This window comes from Triticum aestivum, chromosome 5D, assembly GCF_018294505.1.
Source record: "Triticum aestivum cultivar Chinese Spring chromosome 5D, IWGSC CS RefSeq v2.1, whole genome shotgun sequence".
NCBI lineage: Eukaryota > Viridiplantae > Streptophyta > Magnoliopsida > Poales > Poaceae > Triticum > Triticum aestivum.
This window is the reverse complement of record NC_057808.1, coordinates 447,624,247-447,651,507: the sequence shown is the minus strand read 5'-3', so window position 1 is coordinate 447,651,507 and position 27,261 is coordinate 447,624,247. Positions and strand designations below refer to the sequence as shown.

Genomic DNA, 27,261 nt, shown 5'->3' with positions numbered 1-27,261 from the left:
GAGGAGAAATTTTCCAACCCATGTCCCTCTAGCCCCAAGTTGATTTTTTTTTGGTAAACTACATGTTCTTTTTACCACTCGTTACCTACTAGTTTTATCTCCAAAAGTAGGTGGTTAACCATTTTCAATCAAGGTACGCATTTGTTTTACAACACACACACATATACATAACACACTTGACCTTCTGCGACACAACATTTTGACCTTCGCAAAAGTAAATTTTTAAAGCCAAAATAAATCGCGCAGTAGTACAAGCACAACAAAGCATTCTCAATATCTGTTTTTTTAGATCATATGTTCATTCAGAAACAATTGTGCGGATGCTCTTTAAGAACTCAACAAACCGATAGTGGGGTTGGAGGGATAGAGCCTGTGTGTAGCAGCGCAGGGAGATGACTACAGGGGCTCGTCGGCGTGAGACTTTTTGGTGGACCGGGGTCGCGCGTTGTGCAGCGGGTCATCGGTCAGCGGTGTGGCCGTGCAGGATCTGGACGGCAGAAACTCCAGTCCTTTCACACACCACACGTTCCCTATCCACACCGCCTAGACACACCTCCTCTTTTATCTCGTTTTCACCCCATGCTTTGTCTTCTTCCTTGTACGTCCAAATTAACAGCAAGCAAAGGCAACAGCAGCTCGGTGCAAGCACATGGGAAGGTGCCAGGGAACACAACACAAACAGCCACGGGGGAGAGGCGCCAGGAAACCACGGAGCGCCGTGTGCGGCAGCAATGAGAAATGCCAAGGGAAGGTCGATGACAAGCTTCGTCGAAGGTCGTTGAGAGATGCCCGAGCAGGAAAATGTTCAGAGAGAAAAACGTTCAGAGAGAATTAACAACCATAGCCCGAAGATGAAAGTTCAGAGGAAACTGACATTGCTCTTCTCCTTCTCACGAAGGAACTACGCGAGCGAGCGAGCAAACAAGGAGGCACTGCACGCGCAAACCAGGTTGGACTGCAGGACAGTCGTAGTTGGACGGCGGAGGGGCCGCATCGGCGCTGAAAGCAACACCAGCCAAAGCTCGGAAGGAAGGGCGTCGTTCTGGATTGCTGCACCAACGGGGATTAGGGCCGGTCGGATTCCATAGGCGCAAACACTAATCTGATGAACACCGATGCGGGAGCTCGTCGGTGAACAGCCTGCACGGGGAGCGGCGGCGGGTGGTGCTGCTCGAGCTCCCCCCACGTCCAATTGGGCGGATGGACGTGGTCGCCCGCGGTGGCAGCTGGCGATGGTGGTGGGTGGTTACTGCATCTGGAGTGGGGAGGAGCTTGGATGGATGGATGGATGGGGCGCTCCAACGGATCCGCTCTTGCTGTGCGGCACCCATGCGAACGGCGCGGTGGGCGTCCGGTGCAAGTACGGCGCTGAGGGCCTCTACCCATTCCTGGCGAGGAATTGGGGTACTGACGGAACGTGTACCCAGCTGTGACGCCGTGTCGACAGCAGGCAAGTGCCAATGGATCCGCTCTTGCTGTGCGGCGCGCCGCGCCTCTCGCTCTGCGGCGCTCCAACGGTCTCGCCATGCGGTATATCTGGCCATGGCCCGGGCCGGGCCGGGCTTGGGTCGGGCCTGAAAAAGCCCACGGCAAAAAACTGAGGCTCAGGCCCTCCCAGGCCCTACCATCGGGCCTAATTTTCAAGCCCAAGCCCGGCCCATCTGGTAAAAAGCCCTTAGAGCTTAGGGCCGTGGGCCGGGCCTCTTCCTTAAAATGCCAATATGCAAAGCCCAAGCCCGTCCAGGCCCTGCTGGTGGGCTCAAAACTCAGGCCCAAGCCCGGCCCATGGGCAAGCTCATCGGGCCTAGGCCCCGGATTTTAGGGTTGGGCCTGGGTGGGCCGACAGGGCCGGGCCTGAGATGGCCAGGACTACCATGCAGCGAGCCGCAGCCTATTGGCGCGCACGCACCTAGCTTGCTCTGCGGCGCGCCATCGATCATGTTGTGCGGCAAGCTGCAGCCTGTCGGTGCTGACATGCCTATCTTGATCTGCGGCGCTCAAGCGCCATGCGCCAAAGGTCTGCTCAACCTGGCGATGACGCGCATCACGGCGTCGTCCATCACGTTGCTGGGGAGCGTCTCGGCCTCGACGGGCTGTGGCGCCTGCTCGTTTTCCTTGTCGACAAGGTTGATGGTAGAGGCGGCGCTTTGGTGGGTTGGCATGCTTGGAAAAGGTGGATGTGCTACAGGCTGTGCTTGTCGCCTCCGTGCGTCGCGCGCCGCCTATGGGCAATATAGCAGGGTGGCGGGAAACAGGTGAGGAAATGGCGTGAAACGGTGGTGTGTTCATAAAACGCCATCAATTAATGGAAACTTCGCATCCTTATGGCATATCCAGATGACCGCCAGTCCCCCAATGGCCAATAGATGTTGTGTAGACAGAGCATATCACATACGTCTTATTAGCCGCAATCGCCTGTGTTATAATCGGTCTTCGCACACATTTCTGATTACAGACCTATTTGCCGCGTATCACACACATCTTGTTAAGTTGAACCATTTCTGTTCCCACGTCTCAACGCAAACAGTTCATCCGAGTGAACCGCATGCCGTATATCGCACACACCTTCATCTGGCTGACCGTTTCTTTTGTGTTGCCTAATCACAAACAGTTCATCCGAGTGAACCGTATGCTGTATATCGCACACACCTTCATCTGGCTGCCCGTTTCTTTTGTTCCTCCTCATCGCAAGCAGTTAATTGAGCTGAAACGTATGCCCTGTATCGCACATGCAACTGAAATCTGAACCGTGTTCGATGCATCCTCCATCGCAAACGTTTTGCACCCTTTTTGACGGTTATTTTACACCACCATTTGCGATTATGGCATCGCACACAGTTTCGTCGAAGGGTCTCTGATCGTAGTGTTGCGTTAGCAGCAACCTACAGTAGTGGTTGCAGATGTTTGAAACGAAGTTGGGTCCAATATCTTGAGAATGGAGCTTGAAAATATGCAGCACAGCGCGGAAGAATTTTGAGCTGGGAGGGCTGAAGCTCCGGTTTATGTGATCAGTAAAGACAATCTCACTGTCCTTGGGCTCAGGACGAGTTTCATTGCCTGGAACCCTCCAATGGATTACATCCTTTTTGGCTAGGACGCCAGTCTGAACATATTCGTTCAGGTCTTCCTCGGTGACCCGGGAAACGACCCAGTTGCAGGCGGTGATAGTCTTGACCATTTTTTAGGAAAAGGGCCTAAAGGAAAGAAATATTGCCGGCTTAAGATCATGCTATTAAAGCCGGACCATCGATTCAAAGGTAAAATGTTGTAAACGGGCTAACAGATTAAGCCGGAGAATGAACATTGAAGTACGCAGATATTCATATTGGCGGCTTAAAAGGGGACTAATTGTACCTACCGGATTAAGGATTCTGCTGTTAAGCCGGACAGAGTTAAACAGGCAAGTATATTATGCAGAACCAAATTATAAGCGAGCATGGTTAAACCGGAGAAGTATTGTCGGGTCATGCAAGTTATGAAGCGTATGATGGCGGTTTAAACAAGGCCTAGTGTTATATGGTGGATCACGGCTTACGGTATAAGCCGCCATGGCAGTTGTGGTGTTTCAAATCTATCAGTGAAAATTTTGCTAAGTGATGGACAAATAGATTTCACAGACTGAAGATATAATTTTGGATCTACAGCGGTGCAGAAAAGACAGTAAATTCTAAACCTAAGGTGGCGGCAGCAGAAAAGTTCGTGTACTCCGATGGATTTTCTATGGAGAGGAAGTATTTTATTGTTAAAAACGAATGCTAAACTACTACCGCACAAGGTTCATGACCTATTCAGATTGAAAGCTGCTTGAGTTGAAGAATACGAAGAACGATGAACAACACCGATGAACAAGGCGAACCCTAATGCGGATCTGAAGTTGAGGGAGATGAACACTTACGGTGGCAGATGGACTGCGGTGGAGCGCCGGCGCTCTCTGGTCTGGTCAGGTCGATGCAGTGGCCTAAGTTGGTGTCGGAGGTCGCGGCGACGGAGCTCGGGCGGCAGAGGAAGACGAAGGAGATGAGGCAAGGGGGGAATGGAAAGAACCCCCGCCCCTATTTATAAGGGGTGGTAGATACAAGGCATGCGCCGGAATCGAGGAGGCCGAAATCATCATGTGGCTATATGGACGCCTCGATCTTTGGGATGTTCATTAAGATAAGGATCAATTAAGATGTGCTGGGCTCCGTGCAAAATTAATGTGAGATGACGTCATGGCGGTTTAAGAAGATTCTGTGAGCTGGCGTCATGGCGGGTGACAGCAAGGTTTATCAAACAAGCGAAGCAAGATTTTGACAAGTTAGGTATTGAAGATTGATATGAACAAGTTCAAATCAACCTGGGGCCTAATGTTGGGGATATAGCTACTAGGTATGAACCACCCAGGAGGGGCCGAGTCATACCACTGGCGACTTATCAATGAAGATGGCGGCTCATACAGCCCATTGATGGCCCAAGACTCAGAGGCGACTTAAGGCCCAAGAGGATGAACCGCCATATGTATGACTTATATTGTAAGGCAAGCTTAGTTAGTCAGCGAGCCGGACACGTTGTGTATCAGCCGGTCGGGACTCTGTAAGCCGCCGGGCATCAACCTGTGTATATAAAGGGGTGACTCGGTGGCGAGTTAAGGGTAAGAACAAGAGATCAAGAACTAGGTCAAGCGTATTCGCTCCCTGGTAATCGAAACCCAAGCAATACCACCCCAAACTGGATTAGGCCTTTACCTTCACCGCAAGGGGCCCAATCAGTATAAACTCTCTGTGTCCTTTGTCCCGATTAACCTCTTTAAGCTAACCTAGCTGCGATGGATCCACGACTAAGTCCTTCCGCTAGGACATCTGTCGTGTCAACTCCACGACAATGTGGGAATCAGAAACTTTGTGGCAGCTGATGACATGTTGTGTTATTCTGCACAATATGATTGTCGAGGATGAGGGTGATGGTGTAGCCCAAACCCATGATTTTGAAGCACCTAGAGAACAAGTAGAAATCCCGGAAGATCAAGATGTGGCTCAGCTGATGAACTTTCTGCATATGCATCAGAATCTTCGAGACCAGCAGATGCACATGCAACTACTCAATGATCTTGTGGAGCACATGTGGTCCCACAATGGCAACCAAGAAGCCAATGCTTGAGTTTGGAACTTAAAATAAATTTTATGTAAACACTATCTATGCTTCGTACCAACATTTGCTATTTACGTGCTACATTGGCTTATATGATCGACGTGCATGTATTTGAATGGATTTGAGAGTCCGGATTTGAGATATGTGGATGCGGGGACGAAAATATGAGGGTCCGTCCGGACATGCCCACGGGCGGCCCGGGCGCGTCCGCGGACGTATAGGGGGTCGGATTTGTCAAGTCCGGCTGTAGATGCTATAACTAGCTACTCCCTCCATCCTAAAATGTAAGATTATTTTTGATATTACGATACAGTCAAAAATGGTCTTTTTTTTGGATGAAGGGAGTATTTATTTAACCCCTAACGGCAAAACCATTGCTTTGCCGCCCACAGTATGCCTAGCTATTCACGGATACGTACCATTGACTACCCGTTCACCGGCCTCACCCAACTCATCATAAGCACATAATACATGATTGGCAGATGTACAAATAAGTTCGACTGCGAAAAAACTTTCGCTCAATGGGATGGAAACTTGTTAAAAATACCAAAATAGAGGATAAAACTCGAGTTCACTCGCAAACTAACTGACATGTCCATCATTTTTATGTGGTTTGCAAAGTTGATGATTCTGCTATGACAACGATGGTATACAACTAGTAGTGGCCAAATAGTAAACTTGTGACAATGACAAGTACTATCAAGCATGGAGTCGACAAAGACAATGGTGTAGTGTTTGTTGGTGGCCTAAACTAAGCTAAGGCATGCAGTAGCTCCTTCTGCTGAATAATCCCTCCAAGTCCTAATTAAGCTAGCCTGGCTTAGCATGTGACTAGTAAACAAAACCCAGCAAAAGGGGCTTGTCACACTCAACTGTTAACTCATCGGTTCTAGCAAGTGTCCTAATCAATATGTTATCCATATACAGGAGTTAAGCAATAAAACTCTATCTATCTGCGTTCACACATCTACAGGAGTAACTAGTAGGAGTACACTTTAGCCAGCTTGCAAGCTAATTTGCTCCAATGTTAGTCAGCCATCCACATCACCCAAAATAATCACACTGGTTTAACCACTTAGCCTACTCGATAGTCCATTTTCTTTGATTAGCATAATTAACCTCCTCAATAATTGATGGACAATTTTAACCAGGTAAATTACTTAATTTGTTATCCTCCCCAATAAGTTATCAAAAAAATAACCGGGTAAATTACTTAATTTGTTTCTTTAAAGAGCAGAGCCTTGACCAAATAGGACTTGATGTGCATGGCGCCTTCTGTTCGAACTCTCTTTTAACTTTCATAGAGCAACTCTAGTAGAGTCGCCATATGTGGGGGTGAAAAGGTGCTATAGCAGAAGCACCAAAACGTCGTGATAGTACTATGGCATTATGACATCTATTCAGATTCTCTAACTTCCTCTCGACGAAAAGTCGGTTTCCTTCCATGTAGATATTCTTAGAAAAGAGAGGATCACGTCACTGATTTGTACGTCCAAGTGGAGCAGTGCAAGTGTGGTACTCCTCACTTGATTTGTAAACATGCATGATGCATCTGATATGAGACTCTGAGCTAGCTAGCTAGTAGCTTGCAGCTAGCAAAGAGTGGTTGGCAGGTAGCTTTGGATTTTCAAGCAAGCTTAAGTGACAAACCGGTCATCATCTTCGAGTGGTTTGCAAAGTTGATATGCTATGACAGAGAGATGGTACACAAAACTAGCCTATGGTGGCTAATTGATTATGAGTTGTGATCATGAAAAGTACTATCATTCTGAGATAAGACAAATAAACAATAGCGCGGTGTATGTGTATTGTTGGTGGGCCATGCTCAAAACTAAGCTAAGATATACTCCTGCTGAACAATCTCAGTCCGTAGCTGGCTAGCATGTGACTAACACAAACACAAGAAAAGCTATATTCCACACTCAACTCATCACTTCAGAGCAAGCGTCCAAATTTATCTAGTACTTCTATCTGCAACATCTGGAATAAAACATAGCCATCTATGCATGTTCACACATATATGAGTAGTACGTTGGAGTGCCCCATTAGCTAGCTACTCCAGTTGCTAGCTAATTTCCTCCAATGTTAGGTAGCCACGTCACCCAAGCTAACCAAACCGGCCAATTAAACACTTATATGTACTCAATAATTATTTTTCTCCTTAGCATATCAAACTACCTAGATAGGCAAGCATAATTAGTTAACTGGTTGCCAACTATGAACTACCAAAACGTCATATATTTAAGGAACGGAGGGAGTGTATATAGAAAGTATCTTAATGAATCTGTTGACGTGTTTCGTTAACCAAGCATGACGAAATAGGCTTGATGCGTTCGCGTGAGGAGCTGCCGTACCGATGCTGCTGACGTGGCATGTCACCTTGCACCAAGATTCGTGCAGGACATCTGACGGCAGCCAACACGTTCGCTCTGACCCTGAAAAACAAATCTGGCGTTAGATTTATACTAGTATTTGGGTAAACTAATCTTTTTACGTGGTTGATGAAATAGGGCTTGATGTGCACGGTGCCTTTCGTATAAACTCTCTTTAGCTTTTTCTTATACATATACTAGGGTGTATTGCTGAGAGTGTGGTATATACGTGCTCTCCAGCTAACTGAAATTAGAGTCAACTAGAACTGCAACCGAGTTTCTCCAAACAATACCACATATAATTTACATCAGGACTTCTACTTGCACTCTATTTAACTTTGTATCGAAGAAAAGTCAGTTTCCCTCCATACACTCTTCGAAGTCTTGATCTAGTTAACGTGTTTCCTTGAGATCGTTGGTGAAGGTAGGGCTTGACCAAGCAGGGCTCTATGAGTGTGGCGCCTTTTGTTCAAACTATCTGTGACTTCTTATATAGTAGTTCCTAAATGGGATCCTTGTAGCGTGCTAATGGCGCATTATACATCTATTTTAGTAAAACAGAGGTCGTAAACCGGAACAATACAACCAAGTATGGCAAAACGTGGCATTGTTATACATCATTGGTACTCCCTCCGTACCAGTGAATTAGTCATCTTAGGATGTGCACCGCGACTAATGTGGGAAAAAACGAGAGAACTTGATGTTTATTTTGTAATTAATGTCATTGCATGCAAAGAATTGACTCTGTACTACATGTTGTGCTAAGTAGTCCCAAGTCATTGAATGCATACACGTCCCACGTCATCTATAGGCTGATTTCTTTTTTCGTGACAAAAAGGAGGGAACGAGGTGAGTAGTTAATGCACCGTGCCTAAGAGTTTGAAATTATTTGGTTTTCGTAAACCGGTACGGAGGGAGTAGCTTTAATTTGAACTATCTTTCACTTCCTGTTGAAAAGAAAACATCTCATTTTACATGTATTCGAACTCAACCGAGGTAATCACAGGCACACACGCATGCGGTTGGACTCTCTCAACCGAAGCATGCATGCAGAGAGTCCATGGAACGGAGGCAAACAGCCGTCCGTTCATGTATCTTTCAGTGGTTTTCAGAGAAAGAAGAAATAATTAAACAAGCATGTGGTGACTGGTGAGCTAGCTCAGTGACGCATGCATGCAGTTGGCAGAGAGTTCATGGTTGAGTACGGAGGGAAATATCCTGTGACTGCCAAACCGCTCATCCTGGGCGGCAGGCGGCGTCAGGAGATATCTGGCCGGCCACATCGTGTTGGACCCTGATATGGCAGCCGAGTGGCTGGCATTGCATGGCGTACGTACGTCCTCTCTTTTCATCGCGTGTTGCGTGCACCTTTCCCTTGGTCGAGTTGTTTTCTCGTCTCCTTTTCTAGACTACTACTCCCTAGTTCGAGTTAACTTGTCACGGATTGAGTTAGTCTTTCTTACATATGATCGTTTTTTTTTTGCGCGTACTTACATGTGATTGTTGATGCTCGTAAACATGCACATACATTTATCTCTATGAATACACGCATGCACACTTTATCCCTATGAGTACGTTTGAGATACTAGGCCAACACAATATTTTAAGATTGATGAAGTCGCCATAGACACCTCATTATTCAAAAAATGTCTCCTTCTACTAAACGAATATCGCCAAAAAGTCTGGAAAAAAATCAAGAAAAAGAATGCGAGCACCAGTGCAAGTCTAAGACTTGAACACTGATAGCCTAGTTTCATCGCAGGTAATTTCATCATCTGAGCTACGCTCAATTCGCCACGTTAGTGATGTTAGTTGGTTGTGGAAGAGAATCACCAAGAAGTCAAGCCGGCGCCGAAGATGTGTACTCTGTAATAGTGCATGAACCAATCGGTGATCGACCGAGGACTAGTCTAATCTCGTCTGCTAGCTTAGCTAGGACTTCGTCATTGAGTTGGGGGATTGCTTGTCCATACGGATCAAGTAATCAAGCTTGCATGGATAGTTGTAAGCTCATAGCTAGCTAGCTAGCCAGCTAGTTAGGAACATGGAGGGCTTAGGGTTGGCCCTCGGGTGCCTGGCTCAAATTTGGTTGTTCGTACTTGTTACACGTTGCCTGCTGCCGGCCGCTTTTCATGTCTAGTCTGCCTTGTGTGATCTATCTGTTTGTCTGTGCATCCAAAGTCCTCTGTGTATATCCAGGGAGAAATGACTAGTCTCTAGTCACCCAGAGAATATTACCACGGAACAACGTATTTTTCTCATTTCGTTTTTCTGTTAGTAGATGGTAGAAATACACAAGAGAGCTTGGCCCGAGAATATGTGGAAAACAAAAGTATGGTATTTTCAAGAAATATACTACCTCGGTCTTATATTAACTATCACTCAAACATATATATCTAGACCCTTTTTTTAGTCTAAACACACTCCATTTTGTTGATCATTAAACAAAGTCATGGGGATACAATGTTGAGATCTGGAATATTAAGGAGCCACACGGTGCGTCCCAAGGGATGTCCTAGAGCGTGTTTAGCAAGACTGTGCACCTTGATATTAGATTCTCGTCCTTTGAAGATGAAGGAGCATAAATCCCTCCTGTTCCCTTGTGAATATCATTAACCACACCTTTGACAGTCCGAGCAATGACCACATCGGTAAGTGAAAGATCCAGGGCAAGTGCAAGTGCTTCTCTGCAAACCAATGCCTCCAAGGATGTAGCATCAGACGAAGATGTAGAAGTAAGTAGTGCACCTGATGTGCGTAGTAACTTCTTTTCTCTTCTTTGTTGAGCCAAATGTAATGCTAAGAAGAATATTCTGTCTTTTTCTTCTTTCGGTTTTATTTTGCCAGTTTTCTTTGGTTTTTACTCAGTTTTTATTTCCCTTTTTATTTTTCTTTTGTTTTCTCCTTTTTCCTGTTTATTTTTCCTTTTTTCAATGCATGATATTTTTACAGTTCTTGAACTTATTTTTCAAATGTATGAAAATTTTACCTTTTGACTTTTTTTCAAATGCATGAACTTTTCTCAGTTTTGTGAGCTTTTTCAAGACACGGTTTTTTTTCAAATCCATGATTGTTTGGATGTGTGCACTTTTTAGAAAACTTCGTGAACATTTTTCCAAATTTCATGAACTTTTTACAAATCTGCAAACCTTTTCAAATCCGTCAACTTTTTCAAACTCACAAACTTTTAAAATTCGTGAACTTTTTCTCAAATTAGCATAATACTTTCAATTTCATGAACTTTTTCAAAATCCTTGAAAATTTTCAAATCCATGAACTTTTTCGAACTCGCTAACTTTTTCCAAAACGTTCAGCCCCTTTTGTGAATGAGCGAACGAGTCCACGTGAATGAACGAAACAAACAGTCCATGTGAACGAACATAACAGCCCCTTCATATATTTAAATTCCTATAATTCTATCGTCATAACGGACGGGTGCGGCAACGCGCGCCATCCATGATCTAGTAGAAGCATGAAATTCAGACAAGGAGGGAACAGACCAGCCACCTACAACTATCATCTAACGCAAGGGAACAGACACCACAGGCTAGCAGAAAAATTGACAGGGAAATCAACCGCTGCAACTACCAGTACGCCTACCTCCACCATCTACCAGACCTAGAACCTGCAACTACAAGCTCCTACATAACACAGGCGAGCAGAATGGAGAGGGGAAATTGGGCAGACTACGAAGGGCGGACTAGAACAACACGGCAGCACCTACCATGGATCCATGAACAACAACAAACAGATGATCCACGAATCCACGACGACGAAACTCACCTAGATCTGGAACTACAAGACCACAACACCAGCAAAAATACACGGGGGGACGCGAGAGACAAGGGGAACCAACCTCGGCAGCCGGCGGACGAAGAGAAAAGGGAGGAGAAATCAAAATCGAACGGTGGAATAGCTCGGAATCACCATGAATCGCCTCTTCGCCGCCGCTCGAGCTCTCTCCCTCGGCCTTATCCAAACAGAATGACCCAAACGAAAGGGGAAACGACACCCGCTCCAAAATTCGAACAGGACAAAATCCAACAGTGCCGGGTCGGGGGCGGTTACGGGTTGAGACAAAGAAAAACCGAACCCGGCAAAAAAGGCCAACCAGAGTAAACAGGGCGCCAGCACGAAGAAAAAAAGAAAACCAGCGCGAATCTCCGCGCGAGAACGGATGGATGCAAATTTGAATGATGACGAATTGAAAAACACTTGACTGTTAATAGCAAATCCGAAAAAAAAAGAGGAGCACGCCCAGTGGGACTCGAACCCACAATCGCCTGATTAGAAGTCAGACGCCTTATCCATTAGGCCATGGGCGCTGCTGTGCACAGTAAATAAAACCGACGTTAAAATCAGACAGTTGGACAGCGACCAGTACAACAGGTTCACAATTGCCGGTCAAGAAAACATCTACACCTTGAGCTATTTCCTTTTGACAACAATCAAGCTAAGCCCACAAGTTCACAGCATGGAATGGAATGGAAGGTTCACAAGATGGAACGCGAAAAATCGGTAAACATCGATCGAAGGTAAGGTGTTTGCCGGTGTTCTTCGGTGGCTCCGGCGCCAGCTCCATCTTCGTGCCATGACCAACCAAATATCATCAAACTTGTTGGCGCTACAGAGTACAGACCATCACATGAGCGTCCCCAATTCCACATGCCAAGGCGTCGGTTACATGGACCTTACTGCAAGTTCATAAGGAGATCTTGCGGCAATTGCCATCACTACGACCGGCAATGCGAGTATGTATGTGACCATATAGCAAGGCAATGGAATTCCATGTCCATTGGTGTTTTGTTGGTGAAGAAAGGCAGATGCTCAGCGCTGTCCATGATGATCAGAAGAGGCCGGCTGCAGACCAGACCATGCAGATGGACATCATCAAGTATGTATGCATCCTCTCGACAGCAATGGATCTCGGCTGGCTGCCGGCCGGGGATCAGGACGCCGGGTTGGCGCTGTTCAGGAAAGACAGCCTCCTCCGCGCGACCTTGGACCTGTAGCACCAGGCGTCGAACGCCTCCGACAGGTCCGGGAACGCGGCGTGCTTCGACTGAAGCCACTCCGACAGCACCTCGGCCTGGGCGTTCGACGGCAGCGTCGTCACGATCGAGGTGATCGCCGACTCCAGCCCCTGCCACACCTCGCCGTCCAGGCCGACCTTTGCTGCTGCTGCTGCTGCTGCTGCTGATGCAGCTTCGGCTTCAGTGTCTCCATCACCATTATTACCGTCACCGTCGTCGTTGCCGCGGTCAGCTTCGTCCACCAGATGCCTCGTTGCCCCGGCGAAGCCGATCCAGACGCTCACGGCGTGGCGCCGCTTCTCCGCCGGGAGGACGACGTTGCCGAACGCGACGGCCTCCAGCACCTTTGCGGATATCTCCACGACCTTCAGCCTGGTCTTCAGACATTCAGGCCCCGGGTGGCACTCCGCCGCCGCCGCCGCCTCCACGGCTGCGACGACGGCGGACGACGCTTCCACCCAGTAGGCTGCGAGGAATTTCATCATCTCCAGCTTGCCCAGGACCTGGCAGACCCAGGCGATGTCGGAGACGAAGGAGTGCAGATCCTGCTGAAGCTCGCCGGAGCAAGGGGCCTCCGTCTGTTTCGTCAGTGCGGAGCCCGTGAAATCGCTGAACCTGTTCAGTAGGCCCGTGACGCATCCCTTCACCTGAGACTTGACGGCGTCGCTGCCGGCGCCGAAGGTGAGCAGCGGCGCGTCGTCGTCCTCGGTGAGCATGTACTCCAGCTGCTCCTGGGCGGCGGACTTGAGCTCCCGCGAGGCGGCCGTCGCGTGGCGGAACGCGGAGAGGAAGATGGCGGTGGCGGGGCCCGGATCGGCGGGGCGGAGGCGCGCGAGGACGCGGGCGCGGTGGGCGCCGAGGCGCGGGGCGGCGGCGAGGATCTCCTCCTCGTCGGCCTCGTCCCAGGGGGCGGACTCGAGGTAGTCGGCGCAGGCGGCGGCGGTGCGGGCGCAGGCGAGGTGCGCGGCGGCGTCGAGCAGGGCGAGCGCGCCGCGGACGCCGAAGCGGGAGACGGGGTCGGCGGCGTAGAGGAGGCGGAGCGCGGTGACGTGGGAGCTGAGGTCGGCGTCGCGGCAGTGGACCTCGACGCAGTAGCGCGAGTCGAGGATCTGGCACGTCGGCCAGGCGTCGGAGAGGCGGTCGGCGAAGTAGGCGCTCCCGGCGGCGAGCACGCCGGAGTGGCAGTAGAGCCACTCGTCCCGGCCCGAGTCCGGCGTCCGCAGCCGCACCACCACGTCGCTCGTCGCCCTGTCGCCGATCTTGGGCCGCGCCGCCGCCCTCATCGTGCCTCCTGGTGGATTTGGGGACCGGAGACTGGTACTAGTGGCCACAGAGAACAACACTCTCACTCACTTTGTAACTGAAGAAAAGAAGATATAACTGAAACCAGAATCAGAAGTCAACTAGTGTATACTGTAATTTGTAGCTGCTGGTAGCTGTATGATTCAGTGCTACTTTTACATGAATTTCGCACAAAACTGTCGAATCCCCGCGGAAACAGGGGGAAAAACCAAGCTTCAGATTCATTCAGAACTCAAGTTCATATTGTTACAGTGACATACACAAAAGGGATGTGTGTTATACATTAGTAGGGTATATGGATGTCTATATGGCACTGACAACTCCAACATTTCTTCTTATGTACTGTACTAGATTTACAACAAAAACAGGTTTTCGGAACAATGTGTCGTGGAGAGCGAGATGATGGCTTCAGTCGAAATGGTCGGCGGAGAAATCGGGCTCGTCAGGCTTCTGCAGCCTGCGGATCATGGTGTCGTCGGCGCGGAACCTCCTGGACGCGGAGGCGAACTTGTGCATCTCGGCGGCGGTCCTCGAGGTGCCCTCCTGCTTAGGCTTGTCGGCGGCCGGGTGCTCCTCCGACCACCACGAGTAGGACTCCCACCGGCTCAGGCTCTCCGACAGCTTCCTCCGCTGGTGCTGCCGCCACGCCGCCTGGATGAAGCAGGCGCCCCACGTCCTCCAGTGGTGGGAGTAGAACCTGAACGTGTGCTGGAGCTTCTTGCTGTGGAGCCTCCGGAACTGGTTCGCCACGAACTTGAGGTCCTCGGCACGCAGCGCGAAGGCCTCCACCTCCGTCAGGCTCCGGACGGTCCTCGTGGAGAGCGGGAAGTGGATGTTGGTCTTTGGCAGCAGGGCCCAGGTGAGCAGCTCCTCGCCGGCGAATTCACCAGGGCGTAGGAGGATGGAGTTGAAGAAGTTGCTCCGGCCTCCGTTGGTCGTGGAGCTCTCCAGCTTGCCGCGGATGATGAAGAGCATCTCGCTCACAGGATCGCCCTCGCGAGAAATGTACGTGCCCTCCGGGCACAGGAACGACACCAGCCGCTCGCAGATGGCGTCCAGGAGTTGGTCGTCCATCTCGGCGAAGAAAGGGACCTGCATTTTACAAAGAGAGGTCAGACACCCGCCAAGGAACAGAAACCTAGTAGTGCAGGCAGTGGCTGAGACACTGGCATACTGGATCAGCTATCAGAAGACAGAGCCCAGTACAAAATATGCTATCGAAATCTTTAAGAAACTAAAACAGTTTACTATATGAGCCATCGGATAGGGGTATAACTCCAACTTACACGTCGAACAAGATCCAAACAAAGATGGCGCTGTACATCCCGACGTATGTCAGCAGGCAAAGCTTGCAAGATGGATTCTTCTTCTACTCCGCGCGTTGCAAGCCATTTAACTTGAACAAACCGCTGGACACGTTCTTGAAGGTCAGGTGGGAGCCGGTGATGTCTCATCCACTCCTCCATGTCCCGTTGCCTCAACCTCCACTCTTCGAGCCTTTTGCTAACAGATTGCAAGTATGTCTAAAAGATGAAAAAGGTAAAGTAAGTAGGAGTCGAAGTGTGAATGGCTTACAGAAGTAGCTTTATGTTATTTTAATCATTTCAAACTATTAAATGCATGGTCATACATGACATGCCTGATGAATCGGTTAATTGAACAACAGCACTACAGAAAATAGCACTGATGGTATTAATACTTACTTCACACGGCAAAACTTGAAGCGTAACAAAACTTGCTGACCTAATGTTCTTAAAACAAATCTACTAGCAAGTTATCAAATAGTACAATAAGTGTGATGCTTAGCTGATTCTCAAGGTACCAAAGTAATAAAAGGGTAGTAAATAAGAACCATCAATGTAGGTACACCGATTTCTAGTTTAGAGCAGAGAATTCTGTTATATTACCTGCATTTTGCCAATCAGCTGAGCAAAGAGTATGAGGCTGATAGCACCAATTGCTATAGCAAATATGTTCTCAACAATAAATGCACTTGTTTGAAGAGGATTTCCGCTTGAACTGAAAAGGTGATAGCAAACACCTGATTAACTATGTTCAAGACACATAAACCGATGCCCGCATACACAAGGAAAGAATTCATGTAACAGAATGTAATGATGGATCACTACCTAAGTTGCAGCAAGCCCCACCACAGACAATAGAAGTACTTCTCTTGGAATGAAGTTGAGACAGCGCCCTTGGTCAATGCACTTGCAAACATTCCGTACTTAAAATCCAAGTCTGGATTATTGGCATTACAGTTGCGAAATATCTGTGTGTTACTTTGCCAGTCAACATAACTGTTCGAAACAGTATTCTCGCAACTTATATACTCAATCTTACAAGACGTATTGCTTGACTCAGCAAGGCACTGCTGATTCCAACATGTAATCTGCCGTTCAACGGAGAGAAGATAGTATATTGCACCAGTAATCTGCAGTGATGCACACAGGCCATAAGTGACACAGAAGTATCTATTGCACAAAAGTGAGCAAAGAAATGCAAGACGATGGTGAGAGTCTTCTGCTTCTAGCTCACATGCATATCTACCAGCAACAGTTTTGTTTATATCTTCAGATTTAAAATAATAATAATGCATTCCAGGAAAACAAATAGACATGAATTATTCCCTTTTGGCCTGTTCCAGTTACGAGATGATGTATGAAAAAGTTCCCTTTTGGCCTATTCCGGTTACGAGATGAGGTATTTAAAACCTAATGAACTTTTTTTTGATAATAAAAAACCTAATAAACTGGTATTTTACGTTCCATATTGAGCAAAGGCCATTTCTACTTATATTTCAGTTGTAAATAGAATTATGCATCTCTCTTACGAACAACATGAGCTGCAAATTTCCCTAGAACTTTATTCTGAGCAAGTGACTAGGAATTTATTACGAGGCTGAGGTGATGGTTGAGATGACCATACATGGCTTGCAAGCATGTAGAGCAGAAGATTGTATGCTGCTCCTCCCCATGCTGACTTTGCAACTACTCCAGCAGCTTTGATGATTTGATTGCTTAAAGGTACAACGAGATACATTCTTAAGACATACTGAACCAAAATAATAAGAGCATATGTAGTGTTTTGGATGTTATAATCTGAGTGTTTTATCCCAGGCATGATTAACCAAACAGTAACCTGCAAAACAAACAACAGAAGATTCACATTATCAATGTAGATTTAACAATCGAGTAATGGATATTCAATATTCCGGATAGTTAGTCGTCAACCAATTTAGTTATACAGATATACTTATTTTGCATAAACTTTGGCTGAAATAAGTTTGCAGTTCAAGATTTCATAAATTCCTGACGTTTACATAATAATAATATCTAAGTGGTGATAAACAGATGAAGTATGAAAAGGAAAAAGATCTGTGGAGTATAAGTTGCAGTTAACAGATGAAATGTGACAATGGAAAATAAATCTTTTGGGTATCTTTTGGCTCTTCACAGAGGAAACCTAGTTGGGTCCACCTTTTAAGAAGTCACAATTTGCTGGTTAAAATCATGTGGTTACTGTAAAAATAAGAGGCACTGTCCAGATGTCTTCCTTTGGAAAGCCAATCAAAGGGAAAGAATCCAATAGGGCTCGCCACGCACACAATGAAGCATATCAATCTTTGCCACGCAGGTGATATCGAATCAATTTAAGTACAAATGAATATGAGTATTACACTGAAACTGGACAGGTGCAATATACTTGAAGGAAATTGCCATGAAATATACGACAAGTACTGCAATTAGTGCACACTTCGAGCTATTTACCTGTGGAAGTGGAATGGCTGCAAGTATGTCTATACAGAGATCTGACCTGGCGTATCTTCTTTGAATCTTCTTTAGATCCACAATAAGCTCTCCCTTCCCAAGGACTCTGGACTTTGGGTCTACATATGCGGTATGGAACTTGATCGCAATGTTGAGCACATAAAACAAGTCAGCGAGTGTCCGCAGAACGGTCATAGTATTTCGCAATCTTTGGTCCTCAGCAACACATGAGAAATTATTGGTTTTGTCCATGACTCTGACAAATGGCAGGTAGTAGAAGAAAGGGTCGATGAAGAGGGCGAAGAGACAGGCCACCAGGTACACCCTGTTCCATGTCAGCAGCACGCTGCTTCTGGGGTCCAGGATGCGACTGTGCCACGGCACGTTGCCCTCGTTCATCAATTTGAGCTTCTCGAGGGTCTTTGGGTCTATCCTGTTGGCAGCGAACCTGTCGACCCGTCCGGCTTGAAACGGCATCTTGGATTGATCTTGCCTCTCATCGGGAAAGATCCTGAAGACAGAGTAGAAGATCAACTTAGAGAAGTACTAAAAACTGCACAACGTCGAAATGGTCTACAAATCAGGTTCGGCGCCTATCTTAGTGGGTACTGAGAGCTCCCCACAGGAACAGATGACAATAGGAGTTGTTCTCATCTGCACTCTCCTGGTAACTACGTAGCATCGCAGTGACATAATGTTTCATTTTGGTCCTTAATTCCTGGATGCACGGAAACCAGTAGATAAATGAACTAAGCTGAGTCAAAAATATATCCTATTTCATTTTTGGTCCTTTCTCGATGCACAGAAATCAGTAAATAAACATACATATGCTTGAGCACAAGGAATCAAAATGAGCTCTCGAGTTTCTATTCCCAATTCCAAAACTATCCCCACTCCCCAGCATACTGTACGCCTTGTCAAGCCGAAGCAGCCGAAACTAGAATTCGGCTCGGCTGGTTCGATCCCCTGAGGCAGCAACGAAGCATACGCCCAAGCTAAATCCTGCCAGCTCCAACTCAAACCATGGCCAAAATCCTCCCCTCCCCCGAAGTCAACACCTAATCCAAGCACGCGGCGTCCCCGACTGTCCCAGCAGGGCAGTCCCTCCCCATCACGGGCGGCGTCCCGGGGAGGACCCGTGCCGCTGAATCCACCCGCCCCACGAGCGCCGAGAGATCGCGGGCACGCACCTGTTGGTCGTCCGCCGCTGCTGCATCTCCACCCCATCCTGGGCCCTGGACCCAAACATGGCGGCCGCCGCCGCTCCTCCTCCGAATCTCGCGCCTGGCCGAGCCAAGGCCGGTCAGGGGAGGGGGGAGCGGCGAAGGTGCTGGTGCTGCTGCCGGCCGCGGATAGCCACCATACCAGGGCGAGCTCGCGCGCGTGGGTCCGGCGATTCGGCGGAGAAAGGCTGTTGCCTTTGCAGTTGCTTCCTCTCTTTTTTTTTTCTTTCCGGGAGAGGAGGGGTTGGACCGCGCGGACCGGACGACGGCTGCCCTGCCTGTTCGTTCGTGGGAGTGTCTGCACAAAGCTCGGGACACACGGGGTGCCTACACGGGCAACAGCCAAATACGCTGGCGGGTGGGGCCGGGTTTTGCGCCGAAAATGAGCGTGGGCAGGGCATGTACATTAGTTTAGACTCATGTCGTCTGTAACGTCCCTCCACATCCTGTTATAGACAACACAAAAGACACCCCATACATTAAGCTGTCTGTTAGACTGTCCGTAGCACCATAAAATCGGAAAATTTTGTTTAAGGGCATGTGCAAAGGTGTAGACGGACATCCGTATGTAGTCCATGTTAAAATTTCTAGAAAGGCTCATATTTAGAAATGGAGGGAGTGTTTAGAGCATCTCCAGCCGTTGTGCGCAGGAGGCGTTTTTTCGGCCTCCTGGGAAGGCACCGGCGGATTTTTTGTTCTAGGAACGACAAATTTTCCAGCCGCCGCCCCCCCCCCCCCCCCAACCGACGAACGCACTGCGCATGCGCCCACCGAGCTCGACCGCCGCCGCTCCGTCCTCGTGCCCCGTGTGCCCGGTGAGGACCCCGGCGAGCGTGGACGCGGGCGTGACTCGTGGGGTGACCATGGAGAAGACGGCGGGGGCGCCCGCTGGCTGCCTCGCCTCCGGCCCACTTGTTGTCGTGCTTGCTGTGGAACTCGAAGATGAGGCGGTCCTCGTCGGGCGCGAAGGCGCGACGGTGCACCCCGGGGCTGAGCTGGTTGCACCAGCGCAGGTGACTCCTCCCAGATGACCGCCGTCGCCGACATCGTCACTTACTATGGCTGGAGGGAGGTCACCGTCATCTACGTCGACAACGCCTACGACCGCCGCGGCGTCGACGCGCTCGAGGCCCAGCGCGCCAAGGTCTCCTTCAAGGCGCCCTTCCCTCCGGACGCCGTCTTCGCCGCCGCGCGCTCCCTCGGCATGATGGCGTCTGGCTACGCCTGGATCGCCACCGATTGGCTCGCCGCTGCCCTGGACTCCACGCGGCCGCCCAATCCCAGGGCGATGAGCCTCGTGCAGGGCGTGGCACGCTCCGCCAGTACACCCCGGACTCCGGCGCCAAGAGGTCGCTCACCTCCAGGTTCGCCGCCGCGCAGCAGCTCGTCCTCCTCGGGGCTCCACGACACGGCTGAGCCGGCGTCCGCGCGGGAGAAGTACTCGCCGCACCACGCTCCGGCGCCGACGCCTCAAAATCCGGCATGGCGTTGGCCGGCCTCAGGTCGGGGCGGGAGACGGCAGCGCGGGGCGCGGCGAGGGACACTGGAGACGGCGGCGTGGGGCGTGGCGAGCAACTGGAGACGGCGGCGCGGGGCGCGGGCACGGGAGAGTGAGGCCTCGACCCGTCGGCCGCTAGCGCGCGGTGGCGGCAAAGCGCCGGCGCCGGCGCCGGCGACGCCAGGAGCAGGGCGAGGACGTGTTGCACTTGTGGGCGGTGGTGGTGGTTGGAGTGGAGGCGTGGAAGAAGGGGCTGCATGTGCGTGGGGCCCGAAGAAAAAGGGTGGAGAGAGGGAGTGGGAGGCTGACTGTGGGCCAAATGAACAGCAAAATCTTCTCTCTCCTCCCCCAAGTGCCCCCCGATGGGCTGGGTGTGGCCTGGGACCGCCAGCTCTAATTTCGGCTAAATCCGGTCAAATCTGGGCTGTTGGGGTCACGAGTGGGCGAAAATTTAGTCGCCGGCGGCCAAAAAGTGGTCCTGGGGGCGTCGGGGGGGGGGGGGGGGGGGGGGGCGGCTGGAGATGCTCTTAGGAAGGGTGCGGGGAGGGGAGAGGAGGAGGGTGTGCTGCCACTCCTAATTCAATTTCAACTTGTAAAGTACATATGTGTGAGTGGTATATAATTATGGTTATACTAGAAATAGAAACATGAAGATATATTTATAAAGAAAATGGGAACCCAAAATCAAGTTAACTAGGACACCATATTATGAGTATAGAAACAAAAATCAATAAGCCCCTCTTATTCACACGGTTTCGCGATTTCCGGACCAAGCTAGAGATGGACAGAAAATTGTACTTTCTCTGTTCGATAGAAAGAAAGAGAGAGAGGACCAATATCAAGTCTACACGATGTCATCATCTCCATTACTATTCGGGCAACTATACCAATAAACACATATGAATTGTAATTTTTCGTAAGAATTTGCTAAGTATGACATGTGTTCAAAGAGCAACTTTCTGTCCCTAGCAGGGCTCACTACTGGACCAAAAGACCAAGTTGGCTTGGCTCGGTCTCACTCATCATCACGCACCACATCTCGTCATTATATACATCTTTGTATGCTGAGAAACTCCGACAAACTTCACTCTAGGTCAAAGAGTGGTGATCAAAGACGAAGACAGTGTTCGAAAAACGAATTGCACACGCAAAATTAAGTTCAAAAATTCAATTACTCAATCTTCATTCAGTTATTTTCACCCCACCGAGATCTCATCAAAATCCCGCAAATCTGCGTGGTTTCAACACGTCCCCAGTTGGATCTCCGTTTCACCTATAAGAACAGGTTCATGCCCTGTGCAAACCCATTTCAAATCGCTGAGTTTCACATGGATTACACCCGTCACTTCTTTGCGTGTTGGCTCTTTCCATGCATTGTCGCTCTCTCTAAGATTTTGATAATGTTTCACTTTGAATATTTGGCTTTGTTCTCGTTAACACATATCATCTGCCACTATTTAGCTAAAAGCTTAATGATTTGTCATTCTACCCGGTTATTTTATACTAAACTTTTTTTCTTTTTTATTTATAGTTTTCGCCGAATCACAATGTAGTTACATTTTTTCTATTACTTGGATAGCATAATTAATAACATAGTGATTTTCTCAATTTAGTATGCATTTAATTACTTTTTCTCAAAGAGGAGAAAACCCCGCGGTTCAATGCTTATATTTTTTTAATTTGTCTTTATTCCTAAGTTTCTAGATAATACTCCTTAAATTTACCATTTGTTGAACCGAATCCTTTTATGCGAAACAAATTAAAGATCGCCAAAGTGGCGTGTGTAGTTGAACGAGTTGCGCATAATCAAGACTATAGTTAACACACAAAAATTCATGCAACTTTAACTCTGGAAATGAAATAAATCTAAAGTGACACATACGTTGTACAATGTGCAGTCACTGAGTTGAGAATTTTTTTTTATAAAGGATGGATTTGTTTGGCTCAAAAAAAGCATTAAGAGAAAACATTGAGTTGACAGTTGTTTTTAGAGAAAGTATAACTAAATTAATTATCAGATAAAGAAGGAATATCGTGTATTGGTAGAGCTCCAATATACAAAGAAATAGACATCTACTAAGAAATAGACACTCCAATATATATCCATGCATCACGTATGCTCTAAACATTTTAAAATGTTGTAGAGAGCTCTAAAGCGCGTGATTGAAGAAATATCGTGATAGTGGTTTTCAGTGCATGATCAAATATAAACAAGAGAGAAACGGAGTAGAACGGACACAAATCAGACAAAAAATGGGGATGCTCCCGCGCGTTGGAATGCTTGGTCTGTCCGTTTAACCCCAAACGGACACCCACGGACGATTTGGAGCCGTGCGTGGGAGTTGCCCTAAAGTATTGGGGGCTTTCAAGGGTACACTGGCAGATGGGATTTTTTTTTTGGCAAAAAGGGTGTCCAGAAATAGGAATCCCCGTCGCCTCCTTATATCTGAAAAGTTTCAAAACAAAATGACCTTTTGAAGCCATGTACAGCACATGGAAAAAGGTTAGAGCATGGATGATGCACACATTACATATATGGAAAAGGTAGCCGTGGATGATGCATACACAGTACACGAATGGATCATACCATCAACAGTCACACAAAAATACCACCTGAAGCATCCGGCTTCCAGCACTGCGAGAGAACCACAGCATCTTACAATGGTTGTCAGTAAAACAGTTTCAGTAGGAATGCAAGTTGACAATTTTTCGGACTAGCAAACTACTCCTGATTGTAAAACTGCATCTTCTAACACCCTGCTGGAAAGGGGCACCGACGCTTCCGTTATTGCGTTTCGATATTTATGGCTACACTATGCCTTCACTCTCATGGTGAGGCTAAATCAATCGACATACATTTTCCGCACATGAATGGAGCGCGACGCCAGGGGAAGAGAATCACAGTTCACAGGTGTTCTGATTGGCCAGTCACCCTGAACCTGAAACCCATAAGCCAAATTGGTGAGAAGAGAACTGAAAACTAAATAGTACTGTACAAAACAAGATGAGTTACATGCACTTCTCCTGCAAGATTTCAAAGAGAAAAAGAGTAAGGATGTCAGCAGACCGTACAAGATGCTGCTTTTCATATGATAAAATGAAAATCTGTCTTGGAACTAAACAAGCACGCCTAAATTTTGAGAATGTATGCTAACAAAGTCGAAGCAACACCTAGTCGACTCCTCGCAGCAGGTTCGTATCATACGAGGATTAAGTTCCATAATTGTCCATTGACCCCCATAGCATAGTACCGCGAGACCTCGGATCGCTTTAATGCGGAGATTATATTTTGGCCCCTGCGTTACCACAGTACCTGAATTCCACTATACAGTCTTGCAATGGAACTAAACATTCAGAGCATGCATTATATGTCAACAAGAATCAAGCCTTCTGCTGCCTACAAGTTAAGAACATCCGATCCCGGTACCGTGTTTGCGTTTATGTCAGTGAACGATGCTCAAAATACACCCTCTTCTAGCAGAGGGGTGACACTACTTATGCCAAGATTTTAGTTCTGACATGCGGTTTTTCTCTTTGCTTTTGCCAATAAAATAACCCGAATGGAGTCATACATAGCAACACACGGCGGACAACATTCAGCCTCAGCCAAATGGTAGAACAGCGCTGTAGAATGAGATGGTAGGTCTCGATAGGAAGGAAAGGCTTCAAAAGTTCAGCCGTTCCACAGAAATGTATTTCAGTTCAGTCAAGCTCAGAAAGTGTCTGAGCCATCACAGTACTAGTAGTACAGAATGAAAAGCTCCTTTAGTACCATTGAAGCAAAAACTAAAGTGAATTCAGAGATCATCTTGTTCCTAGTAGTTACCATATTAGTGCAAGGATATCCTCATGCTGCAATTTCCTATTCTCTAAATGATGATTTTCCAGAAATAGATAGAAAAGGAACTCCAGACATAGCATGATTGCAGTAATTAACTGACAGCGATAGAGTGTAAGATGAAGCCGGAAATGCACTTCTACATATCCATACTTCACACCACTATTTAGGATGTTCTTGCAGCACTGAATATGAACAGCAATCTTACTGGTAAGTTGGGACTAACCATTTTCGCCTTTCTTGGCAAGGGTGTCCACTTGAGACGAGCTGCCACCATTACCGCCGACGCACTCCTTGAGCCGCTTGGCGAAGAGCCTGGCGATCTGCAACTGCGTCTTGGCCATGATCTCCGTCCTCCTCAGCTCCATCTCGCCCTTCTTCACCTCTGCCTCGGCCCGCATCCTCTCCGTGTCCCGGTACACCTCCAGCCTGGCCCGCTCGATCTTCAGGAACGAGCTCGCCAGCAGCTCGATGCTCCTCGCGACGTCCAGCTCCGGGCTCTTCCTCTTTCTCAGCGTGTCCACCTCCTCGGCGCCGTCATCGTTCGCCTCCACCTCCACCTCCTTGCTCCGCGGAGAGCTCACATTTGCGGCGTCGCTGTCAGCCGCCCTGCTGCTCTCCTTGTGCGTGGCCAGATCGACGATCTTCTCGGCCTTCACCGTTGCGGAGCCGTTGGCGTCTGCGTTGAGTAGCTCGGAGAGCGCGCCGGGCGGCCCTGCTGTGTCCGGTGGCTGCTGGAGGGCGGTGTCTGCTTCGGCGTCGACCTCCGGCTCTGCTTTCAGCGGGGCTCGCGGCTGGACCATGCCATCGTAACTCGGCTCCGGTTGCGCCTGCGGCTGGCCAGAGCAGCCGGCGGCCGGCCCCTTGAGCAGCCCGTCCATGCGGCCGAAGAAGCGCCACGACGGGCCACCGGAGGCGCTGGCTGCCCCGGCTACTCCGGCGCGCGTTGCGGCGGCGGACTCGGCCCGGTAGCGCTTCTTCATGGACTCGACCTTGTTCTTGCACTGGTTGGGGGTCTTGGCGGTGCCCCCGGCAGCGGCGCCGGGCTTGGAGGCCGCGGACTCGGAGGAGGAGCAGTGGGCGGAGACGTCGTGGGCGATGTCGACCCAGTCGCTCCACTTGAGCTTGGCCCGGTTGCGGAGCAGCCACTTTGCCTCGTAGGCCTCGAGCAGGCGCGAGATGCCGCTCTCGCTCCACTCGTCCCGCTTCGGCTGCTGCTGCGGCGGCGTGGGCGCGGGCGGCGCCGCCCCGTCGGGAAGGCCGTCCATGGGCGCCGCAGCAGAGCAGACGGAGCCCCAAAACTGGAACAGAGCTTAGGTAGGCAGGGGAACAGACCGTGTGACTCTGTGGGCAACAAGATCACGGTGGACTACTATCTTCCCCTCCGGGAAGAAGATCTGCCGCTTGAGGCCAAAACTGGTGCACCAGAGCTTTAATTCCGCTCGGGAAGAAGAAGAGCTTCACTCGATCCCTGAAGCTGGAAGCCTGCCGCGTGAGCGATCAGGGGAAGATGGTGTGCCTCTGAAGCTGAAGCTGGGATCGGAAAAGATGGCGGTTATGATGCGGCAGCGGGTGCCGTGCCGCTGCCGGACGGACGAACAGCTGCGTCCAAAGGAAGCGCTGTGTCACTCATAACCCCATGGCTATGGCTAGCCGCGATCACGGGGGCAGAGAAGCAAGTTTGAGCGGTCAAAAGGCTCAAAAGGCAGCGGGGGAGAGAGCGGGGCGTCGTGGAGAAGAGTCAAGGGCTAGGCCGCGGCGGCAGCTGCGGCAGGGCGAGGGGACTTGATTCGAGCTCGGAAAAGAAAAGGGAGGGTGGCGGCCGGGCCGGGGCCGGGAGGTGGGGTTGGGAAGGATCCCGCTCCTCTCCTCTCCGTGGGGGAAGGGGAAAGGGAGGAGGAGGTGGTGGGAGCGGAAAGTGGGGGAGGGAGGACTCGGCCCGCCTGCCCGCGCGGCCACGGTTGCCAACTGCCGGCCGCGTGAGGTAGGCCCGCCACGGACAGCGAGGGAGGGCGGGAGTGGAGGCGCGCGCCGCGTCGGACCGCAATAGCCGACGGGGAGAGGGGGCGGGGGCGGGGGAGTGGGGCGTGACGCGCGCGCTGACCGGATCGGCGCGGCGCGGCCCGGCCCGGCGGCAAAACGAGGCGGATTGATTGATTCGTCGCTGTCGCTGGCGCGTCCGGCGGGCGGGCGGGCGGTGACCCCAACCCCAACCTCAACCCCAACCGTGGTGGTTGGTTGCCTCCTCCTTGCTGGGTGGGAGTGGGACTCCGCCCGCACTAGCGCTAGCCCTCCCACGCGCCGCGGTTGGTGGCGGACTGGCGTGCGTCTTCTTCCGGCCCCCCTTTTCCCTCGCTCTCGCTGCTCCCGTCCCGCGGCTTGCTTGCTGGAGCACTGTTCAACCAGTTGACCAGCGGAGCCAGCACCGGCAGCTCAGCTCCAGGGACACCCCACCCAATCAGCTCCGGATGCCATGCCCTAAACCGGGGCGTCCCAAATAATAACCCAGACGATAACGCGCATACGTGTGGCATTTTTGCACATCGTCCACACGCCTTGATCCATTGATTCTATTTTGCATGAATCCTAAAGAAATCTGTTAGAATCTGAGTGTCACGTGGGCATCATCGTATGTGTGGGCGTTGGAGGGTTCGCCTACACGCCCCGCAGCACGCGGTTTGCCGGCTGTGCTGTGTGGGCGAACTAGTTTCTGCCAACACAGCCATCACCTAGTCCACGCGCGTGTGGTAACTGCTTTTCGCCCACACGACACTCGTACGTTGTCGGATGGCAACTGCAGTTGCGCGTACGTGGCAACTAGGTAAATACACATGGCAACTATGATTCGTTGCTAGACGGCAACTGCAGTTGCGCGTACGTGGCAATCAGATAAACACACAAGACAACTGTGATTAACCATACATGGCAACTATGGTTGGACCACACATGGCAACTAGGTAAACACACGTGGCAACTATTGTTTGACCATATGTGGCAAGTAGTTAATCGCACATGGCAACTATGGTTTGACTACACGCGGCAACTACCATAAATTAGACATGGCAACTATAGTTAACCAAAACAAAGAGAGTTGTCAT

The 27,261-nt window shown here is 49.6% G+C and overlaps 3 protein-coding genes and 1 non-coding gene across 4 annotated transcripts; all 4 read right to left on the bottom strand.

Annotated features, from left to right (window-relative positions):
• Positions 1–11,751: 11,751 nt before the first annotated feature.
• On the bottom strand, positions 11,752–11,824 carry TRNAR-UCU (transfer RNA arginine (anticodon UCU)). The gene has a single exon. It is a non-coding gene; the product is annotated as a tRNA-Arg (tRNA).
• Positions 11,825–11,903: 79 nt separating this feature from the next.
• Positions 11,904–13,939, bottom strand: LOC123122605 (BTB/POZ domain-containing protein At3g05675-like). The gene has a single exon (XM_044542828.1). It carries the CDS (start codon positions 13,813–13,815, stop codon positions 12,448–12,450), a length of 1,368 nt encoding a protein of 455 aa, XP_044398763.1. The 5' UTR covers positions 13,816–13,939; the 3' UTR covers positions 11,904–12,447.
• Positions 13,940–14,013: 74 nt separating this feature from the next.
• On the bottom strand, positions 14,014–19,118 carry LOC123122604 (cyclic nucleotide-gated ion channel 17). The gene is made up of 7 exons (XM_044542827.1): positions 18,795–19,118; positions 17,605–18,115; positions 16,763–16,975; positions 15,964–16,268; positions 15,742–15,853; positions 15,121–15,357; positions 14,014–14,926 (listed from the first exon to the last, which is right to left on the bottom strand). Exons 1-7 carry the CDS (start codon positions 18,851–18,853, stop codon positions 14,243–14,245), a joined length of 2,121 nt encoding a protein of 706 aa, XP_044398762.1. The 5' UTR covers positions 18,854–19,118; the 3' UTR covers positions 14,014–14,242.
• A 3,741-nt stretch (positions 19,119–22,859) lies between these two features.
• Positions 22,860–26,499, bottom strand: LOC123122603 (trihelix transcription factor ASIL1). Its single transcript, XM_044542826.1, has 2 exons — positions 24,390–26,499; positions 22,860–23,264 (listed from the first exon to the last, which is right to left on the bottom strand). Exons 1-2 carry the CDS (start codon positions 25,429–25,431, stop codon positions 23,254–23,256), a joined length of 1,053 nt encoding a protein of 350 aa, XP_044398761.1. The 5' UTR covers positions 25,432–26,499; the 3' UTR covers positions 22,860–23,253.
• Between the last annotated feature and the right edge of the window lie 762 nt (positions 26,500–27,261).

Coding starts and splice junctions, on each gene's coding strand:
- LOC123122603 (XM_044542826.1), bottom strand. CDS start 25,431: ATGGACGGCCTTCCCGACGGGGCGGCGCCGCCCGCGCCCACGCCGCCG.
- LOC123122605 (XM_044542828.1), bottom strand. CDS start 13,815: ATGAGGGCGGCGGCGCGGCCCAAGATCGGCGACAGGGCGACGAGCGAC.
- LOC123122604 (XM_044542827.1), bottom strand. CDS start 18,853: ATGTTTGGGTCCAGGGCCCAGGATGGGGTGGAGATGCAGCAGCGGCGG. Junction 15,854..15,963: donor TGGGGCTTGCTGCAACTTAG/GTAGTGATCCAT, acceptor TCACCTTTTCAG/TTCAAGCGGAAATCCTCTTC. Junction 14,927..15,120: donor GTTTGGATCTTGTTCGACGT/GTAAGTTGGAGT, acceptor TGTAAAATGCAG/GTCCCTTTCTTCGCCGAGAT.